Source organism: Marmota marmota, unplaced genomic scaffold (assembly GCF_001458135.2).
Source record: "Marmota marmota marmota unplaced genomic scaffold, marMar, whole genome shotgun sequence".
NCBI classification, from domain to species: Eukaryota; Metazoa; Chordata; class Mammalia; order Rodentia; family Sciuridae; genus Marmota; species Marmota marmota.
In genome coordinates this window covers 21,759,208-21,768,127 of record NW_026000242.1, presented here as the reverse complement: position 1 = coordinate 21,768,127, position 8,920 = coordinate 21,759,208, and the positions used below count along the sequence as shown (strand labels likewise).

The 8,920-nt window shown below is 36.4% G+C and overlaps 1 protein-coding gene across 1 annotated transcript in view; it reads left to right on the top strand.

Moving 5' to 3' along the window:
• Arhgap42 (Rho GTPase activating protein 42) overlaps nt 1–8,920 on the top strand; it is a 275,396-nt gene that overhangs the window by 80,901 nt on the left and 185,575 nt on the right. Inside the window, exon 3 of the mRNA XM_015489960.2 lies at nt 8,309–8,370. Within this exon, the coding sequence (XP_015345446.1) occupies nt 8,309–8,370 (62 nt within the window). The remainder of the gene's footprint in view (nt 1–8,308; nt 8,371–8,920) is intronic.

Genomic DNA, 8,920 nt, shown 5'->3' with positions numbered 1-8,920 from the left:
TTTTTTTTTTTTTTTTTTTTTTTTTTTTTGGTAATATGGTTTGCTGGAAGAGAATAGGTTTTGGAACTCAACAATCAAAATTAAATACATGCTTCTTCCTGTACTTGCTTTGGGGTCATGGGGCAAGCTGTCAAGGTAGTCAATGCTCCTTCTCTCTGTGAAATGAAGACAGTTTCTGCTTCAGTCTTGCATATCATTGTGTGGACATTAACTTAGAAAATAGATGTAACAATCACCACTGTAAGTACTCCAAAATGTGAGTGTTCTCCCACCTGAGAGAATGGTTTCTGAATTGGGGGTTGATTTGGCTTCTGGAAACACCCCTAAAACAAAACAAAACAAAACAAACAAAAAACAAAAACAAAGCAAATCTAATCCCAGTGGCTCAGGAAGCTGAGGCAGGAGGATCACAAGTCAAAGGCCAGTTAAAGCTGCTTAATGAGACCCTAAACAACTTAGATCCTGTCTCAAAAACTAAAAAAGGCTGGGGATGTGGCTCAGTGATTGAGTGCCTCTGGGTTCAATCCCTGGTACTAAAAAACCAAAACAAACAAAAAAGCAAGGTAACTTCAAAATTGCATGATTTTCATTAGCACATAAGTGTGTGCTTTCAAAGAAAGCAAAAGAAGCAACTTGTACCAATGGCATGCACAGTGAGACTTATTATGTTGATGAGATCTCAGTCAAAGGTTTTCTCAAGAATTCAAATGAAATTCGTCTGAAGTATTAAGGGTGTGATGAGGTCTAGGGAAAAGCCAGTTGAGTTTGGTATGACATTGAAAGGAGATTATTTTATATTTATATTTATTTATTTGCCAAAATGTGTGCTTTTGTGTAAATGCATATAAAACAGACTACACCTTTGTGTGGATAAAACCCAGGACCTCGTGCATGCTAGGCAAATACTTTGTTGCTAAACAGTACTTTCAGTCTTATATGTAACATATATAAGCCCAATTAATATATAATATATATGCCTAAACTCTGATATTTATACATACATACATATATGTGTGTGTGTATGTGTGTGTGTATATACATACATACACATACACACACACACACACACACACACACACACACTCAAAGTACCTTGTAGTTTGGCAGTTTGAAGGTAAACATATATTTATACTACAAAGCCCTATGTCCACTCAGGAAAAGGAAAAACTATTTGATATATAGCCTAGAATTATTTCTGTGCATCCATTGTTACCTGTACCCTAGATGATAATTCTCAGTTTTCATGGATAATTTGAATGGTCTGGAGCAGTAGTGTTGTGCTCTCTTATAGACCAAGTCTCTGGATTGCAGGAGATTTCTTTCTTCTTATTTCTCCAGTAGGATGAGAGAAACCAGACTAAATATCCACAGACCAGAAGAGTGTGAGAGGTGGAAGATTGGGTCACAGGTTCTGATTCTCATCCCACACTTGCAGTGGCAATGTTGGGAACAATGTGGACAGACCCAATTAAGGATATCTTGGGTGCCTGAGAACCTATGAAATGTCAGACCCCAGCTGTTGAGGGAGGCAGTAGGAACAGGAGTTGAGCGTTCAAAAGGAGACTGGATTATAAGTTATAACCCCTGCAGAGGGTCTGGGTAGTATAGTTAGAGGATACACAGGAACTGAGGAAGCATAAAGAAATCTCTTGATAATAAACCAATTGAGTGCAAATTACGGATTACTTACATGTGTCCTGTGCAGTCTGAGTGCTGGGACAAAATATGGCACATGTCATGGTAATAGACAAATCTCAAGTAGAGACCAGGTTGTTCTGAATTCTGCAGAGTGTAGTTGGCTTGATAAAAGTCTAATTTTTTTACCCTTTTCATTTGTAGGTTGTGTATTTGATACGGAGCTATAATACTTAATTAGAAAACACAGCTATAATAATCTCTCAAATAATGACTAACAGGCTCTTTCAACATGATATATATCATGCTTACCCGAACTTAGTTCACTTGCATGCAGTGAGACTCTGGGATGCATCAATAGGATGGAAGAATGGAATTTAAATCATCATTTTCAGGGACTTGTGTTCAAGATGAAGATGAGTTTTGTTTTGTTTTGTATGTGCCAGGGATTGAATCTAGGGGTGCTTAACCACCAAGCCACATCCCCAGTTCTTTTTATTTTTTATTTTGAGACAGGGTCTCTCCAAATTGCTGAGGCTGAACTTGCAATTCTTCTGCCTCAGCCTCCTGAGCCTCTGTGATTGCAGGCATCTGTACTACTGTGCCTGGCAAGTTTTGTTTTTTGACAATTAAAATGTCTGACTACAAAAAGGACATTATGGAGAGCCAGGTTTAATTACCTCAAAGATAACTAAATTCCATGTGTTTTTTATCTGAGACCTTGGATTCCCAGAGACTGTGGAATGTTAGATGAGAGATGGGTGCCTCTGAGAAATATTATGTATTTACAGTGACCTGCCAGTGTTCACCAAACCCATCATTTTTTTTTTTTTCTTTTCTGTTGGCTTATTAGCTTTGCAACTAGGCATCCATGGAACTTGAAGCCACAAATGGAGTGGAAAAGCCTTATTTGAAGTTGTGGCTCCCAGAAAATAATAAGAAGAATTTGTGTGTCTGCCATGAAGCAGACAAAGTGGATGATCTATCATTGGGGGTATTAATTACTACCAAAGTCACCTGATATTTGATGGGAAAGTTAGTGTCACTTTAATGCCACTTCATCCAATTAGGTGCCTGGCATTTATTACTTAGGAATACCATAAGCTGATTGTTTTTCTTGCTTTGTGTACGGCTTACATCATTTCTCAAAGCGGTTGTTTACTACAGCCTATATCTACCTTTGATTTTCTTTTAAAAAAATTCAAAGAATTAAAATTCTCTCATCAGTGTCAGTTTCAGGGATGAACTGCTTGTGATATGATGGCCCTTAAGTCACTGTATACTTACAGTGCAGTGCCAGGTGTCATTTGGCTATGTATACTAATGCTACTGTAATTTTTCTCAGTGTGCTAAATCTAGAAGAATATGACCAATTCACCTACTCTGGTGAAATTGTATTGATGTTTTACTGTCTGTTTCCTACTATTTATGAAAAGTTAATCTAGACAGATGCTAAGAAAGGGCCTGATAGAGCCTGCATCTTGCTTCCACATAGAGAAGTGAGATTATTATTGGGTATCACCTGAACTTATAAAATGTGATTGCATTGGCTCAATCAGGCATTCATAGATTTTTACACATTTTCATGTTTTCTTTGAGATTTAACAAAGTGGCTGACCCAGTTCTCTGCTGTAGCATATCTGGAGGTCATAAGTGATTTGCTTACTCTAACAAATAAAGCATGCTGTGATTGATCTGCACTTGTGCTTGGGTATATAGGCTGTTTGAGGAAAGACTTCTGTGAGAAGAGTTTAATACAGCATTTTCTGATTATGATATAAATGTTGATTGGCTATGAGACAGGTGCTTTCTCAGTTCTCACTGAGTTTTAAAATGCGTAAAACTCAAGCTGATCGATTTGAAACATTTAATTGTATAATGCTTAGTATGTAAGATAGTTGAGTTACATCAACAATGAACAGAGAGCAGTTTTCTTTATTCTCTCCTATTCCTCGTTCAGTCATTAAACAGGTTTTCTAGTCAGAAGCAGTAGGGTGAATTTAAGATTAAGTTAGGAAGTTGAGAATGATTAATTTAGGAAATAGGTATTTTAGACGGTCCAGGGATGTTTCAGAATTTATGTTCTTGGCAAATATTGAAGCCATCAGCATGCTTCATCTCTGTCTAGGGTGCAATTCAACTGATATCCTCCTGAGTGCCCATACTCTCAGGACCTGCCATAAATACACTTTAATGTATAGATTTATTTTTTTTTCTGAAAGTGTTTTTCCAATATTATGTTGTAGACATAAAAAGGTAACCTATAACAGTATTCTTGACCCCAATAATTTGTTGGAAAGTTACCATTTACATATGAAACTGTATTTTGATTGCTTTCCAATTATTGCATGCTCTGGATGGACAGGAAGGGGAGAGGTTATTATTGATGAATTTAGCCAGGAAAGTTTTATGCAGGTGGCAGGAGTTTAGATAGCCAACATAATTTTCCAAAGTATCTGCCTATCCTTTTTGTAGTATTTTCTGAATTCTAGAGTAAGAGCTGGCATGTTTCTCCTCGTAGAGCAAATAGACTGTGGGAATGTATTGTTAAACTCATTAGTTCATTTAACGAACATCTATTGAAAATCCACTGTGTTCTAAGTATTGTTTTTGGAATATGGCTCACGCTAAATCAAGCTCCTGTCATATAACACACATAGGGTCAAAATCTGTAATGGAAAGACCAACTGTCAGTCTGGATTCCCAAAACTGGATAGTAAAAAGCCTTATTTATTCATATTAATAAAATGTGGTACATCACAGAAAATTGCTTATCCTTGACTGTTAGAAATTTGTGTCTTATAAAAAAATACTGTCAGTTTTCCTAACTGTCTTAGAAGGAATACCTCAAGCATTCACACACACACACCCAGTAGCTGTTCCATGTAAAGCATTATGATAGTTGCTAAGGGAGTTATTCCATATGTTTCATGCCTAAGGTCTGGTGTGGAATACATTCCCTGCAATTCTCTTGGATTTTTAAGGCATTTGTGGGGTCTTGTGCACCAGACATGCTAACACTGGCCTCTTGTCTTAGTGAGTTGTTGGGTGATACTGGACAGGTTGGATCTGCCTGCCTTCTGGCAGTTTCCTATTATACTATGAAGGCAGGGAAGTGACTGGGGATCCCCATCAGCCTGTTCTGCTAAAATCCAGTTTATATGGTAACACCTTGAATCTTTCATGCCTACTATGTGGACTGTTAATTTCTGTTATGTTGTCCCTAGTAAACTATTAATGTAGTACTTTGAAATCATTGTAAAAATATTTTAGAGAAAATTTTATAGGATTAAGAAATTAGTAGGCCACTGTTACTAATTCATGAGGAGAATATTTAGGGTTCCTGGCTATGTTATTTTCTTATACAAAAAATGATGAATGTGAATGTCTAGATTTTGACTTTTATAGAACTGAGGCTATACTATTTAAAAAGAATAATCAATTTTTGAAGTCCTTTCTCAGAAGAACCAACAAAAGAAAAAGAGGGACTATAATTGTCAAATTGGGTCCAGTTCCAAAAATCTGCTGGAGGGAGAGTAGTTTTTGTTGTGGGGAACCAGACATTCAATTGCTTTTGCATGTTAAAATTTTTCTCCTCAGACATTTCCATTATAATCAACTAATATCTTACTGAGGCTATAAATAGTATTTATATGGGAAACAGACCAGAAAACCATTCAAGTAAAGTAGAAAACAACATCATTCGTTTTTGGACAAGGAGGGAGAAGAGCAAAATGAGAACCTGAGTTTCTTTGCTTATTACAAAAATCTGATTTAAGGCAAATCTATAATTTATTCTTGGAGTAGGAAGTTTCTTGGGGAGGCCAGTGGACTTGAGAAACTGTCACAGGCATGACCCTGCAGCCAGGGCAGCAGTGCCTGGGACTGCATTGTCCAGTCCTAATTTTCTGGATTGACCAAGTGGGAGGTTCTGGTATGCCTCTGCCAATCCAAAATTGAGTTGTATTTTTATTCCAAATAGCTGACAACAGACTTCTATGTGCTGTGCATTATTTAACCCTTTGTGATATTTTATCATATGTCATCTACTCCCTCACATATCTTAAGCTACAGAGTGCAAAAAAATATTTTTTGTTTAAAAAAGTTATAAATTTTATTAGGTTTTATAAAAACTAGCAGTCTCCTATATTGTTACTCCTAGTCCCTACTGCTTTTTTAAATTTTCCAGAAAAACCACTTTGAACTTTGTCATTTCTGTTATTTCCAAGACCATGATTATCCTTGCTGCCTCTTGAGTTTTCTTTTCCAGTTTTGGATGCCATCCTATTGTCACACATGTCTCAACTTTACACTACCTTACGTTTTCTTTCCCTCCATTCTCTCAATTAAGACAATTTTGCTAAAATTCATTTTTAGTTTTTATATTATAGTAATTTCATACCTGTTACTTAGTACTCAGCTACTTAGTTTATTATGATTGTTTCATTTGTATATATTTGTTTTCCTGGGAGTTAATAAAAGATGTTGAATTTTCCTTCCTTCCTTTAATGTGTTTTTTGCTAATTTATAATTAAACTCTTTTCCAGTGTTGTAATTCCCCTCACTACCCTCAGATACATCAGAACATCGATCAGGTCTTTGTTCCTTTCTCTGGATGTATGTTTCTAGAACCCCCGACTCTTACTCTAGTTTGCACAAGATTCTCTGTGGGCCTTGGTGCAGCTGTTGACCTGGGTGCCCTCTGTGTCCTCTGGGAGTTCCACCCGCTTCCCTTCTATCCTGGTTCTCCTGTTTCCTGGAATCCATCTCCTCTTTTCTCATGATTCATGCCCGTGTTTAGTTAGAGCGCATTGTCCAATAGCTTCTGGTAAAAGGAGGCATCTGAGGTTAAATGTTTTGACATTCATTCGAAAAGTTGGGAGTCACTAAGTTAGAAGTCTGGGGTCCTGACATGCCTCTTACACAGACTTTCAGCTAGTCTCTAATTTTATTTCTTCCAATTTCTTCACCCTTCGAAGTACCTGCTGCCTCCAGACTTACAGCCTGAGCTGGCTTACCTCTTGGCCTCTTTTCTCTGCAGGCTTTCTAATATTTTTAATATTTCCATCATCCAGGGTTTTGCTGACCTCTTTTTCCTCAGAGAGCTTTGGTGGCAGTTGACACATTTCCAACACTATTCCATCAGGTTTCTTTATCCAAAAAAAGTACAAAACTTATAATATGCTATTAGGTACTCAGTTGAAAATCTTTATACCTATAAAATATATTTCTAGTCCATTTACTGTCATCAAAATTGGGGACTGAGGCTGACTCGGTGGTAGAGCACTTGCCTCCCATGAGTGAGTTAAAGCCTAGTGGTTCCTAAAAGAGAAAAATCCTAGAATGGAATTTAATTGTTTAAAATTTTATATTTATTCATTTATTTAGCTGTGCCAGGGATGGAACCAGGAACCATACATACTGGGCAAAAGCTCTACCACTTGAGCGGTACCCCAGCCCTGAAATTTTTAATATTTTGAGTGGAAAACATTAATTCTCTTCCTTAATGAGTTCTGATCACACTCTGGATTTGTTTTCCTCACTTGCCTGCCTTTATTGTAGACTCTATGCCAGACTAACTAGACCTCTGGTAGCCTAGAATGTTTTCATTGTTTGTATGGGAAAAGGAGGAGACCAAGAGCTTAATAATAAGGACATAAAAGGGAAGGCTTAATGCTTAAATTAAAAAAAAAAAAAAAAAAGATTTGCTTTGACTTTATTTGTGTTGCCATTTTTATAATCCAGACATTCAGATGTTAGTTAAGAATTCATGTTGAAGTCTAGGTATAAACACTGATGTGGATGAATCACTCTTTCATAATTACCATTTGAGCTATGCATTTTTGAAGACTATGCTATTGTAACTCCCCATTAATTAATTTACTTAGGATTTGTTCTCCCAGTGTTTCTGAATACTTGATTCTTTCCCCCTCTAATTTAGATGATTTTCCTTGTCTAATTGCCATTAAAGACAGGACAATATAGGTACAGGTACTTTTCTGAAGCAGTGCTTTTCAATTTTAATATAAGTCAGTTAACCTGAGGATCTTGTTAAAATGCAGATTGTGAGGATGGGGCCTGAAAGTCTTCATTTCTATCTAACAAGCTCCCAAGATGCTCATGTTGCTCATCCTTCTGACCACACTTAATTGAATGGCAAAGACCTAAATGGATGTGAAAGAGCAGCGACCCCTTCAGAATATAGATTGTTTTTAAATATCTACAACCCTTAGGCTTCTGGAATTCAGAAGTTTACTGGATGTAACTAAGTACCACTAAATAGTGCAAGATTTATTGCTTTTTATAAATTTTAAAAATAATTCATATTTAAAATATTTTATATTGTGGGTCACTATTTAGAAGTGATTCTGTTACTATACTTTTATTGGTGTGTTTAAATTTTATGTAATTAACGTATAAACTTTTCTTCTAGTGTCTTTGAAGAAAAATATACTTTATCTGCTAAACTTTCATTTGCAACATGCAGGGAAACATACAACTCTTATCTATAGCTGTTAGGATTATATACACACACACACATCGTTTTTATGCTAGACAAATAAAACCACATATACACAAATTAATAACTAATTTAATTTTAATGTTTGTTTCTGTGTAATTAAATGTTAGCAATGAAAGAAGATTAATGATTTTCTTTCTTTTTAAAAAATAGCTCAATCACTAAAAGAATTTGCAAGGCTACTTATTGCAGTAGAAGAAGAAAGGCGAAGATTGGTAAGTCTGTTTCTATTTCTTAATGATATCACTTTGTTTCAGCATATTAAAAGAATCAGTAGATTTCCTGAATTAGCCATGCTAGACCTTATAATTTGATATGTGCATTAAATGCTGCATGTATTCGTGAAAAGATTTGTGACTGTAATTATCAAATATTGCTAGTAGATAATATTTGCCCTATTTATTTCATTTGTTGAACACATGTAAGTTGTCTTTATTTGCTTGCCATTTATAATTGCTCCAAGAATTAAAAATATCGAACACGCTGTGTACGGGGGTTGCTGAAGTGCTGAGCGTGGTGCTCAAAGCAGCGGCTTTAATAGAGATTTCGCACAGTCTGTTAGAGCTCCTTTCACCGTTAATCTGTAGCGGACCACTTTGCCAAGGAGCAGGAAGAACAAAGAAATCGAAAAAGAGACGCTTGGCTGCTCAGAGCCACTGGCGCTTTGCTCCCATCTGCTTCCTCTTTCGCTTCGCTCCGGGCGGAGAAGCTGAATGTGTAATCAGCAGTGGATTGTAAGTACCCTAGGCAAAGAAAGCTCAGTGC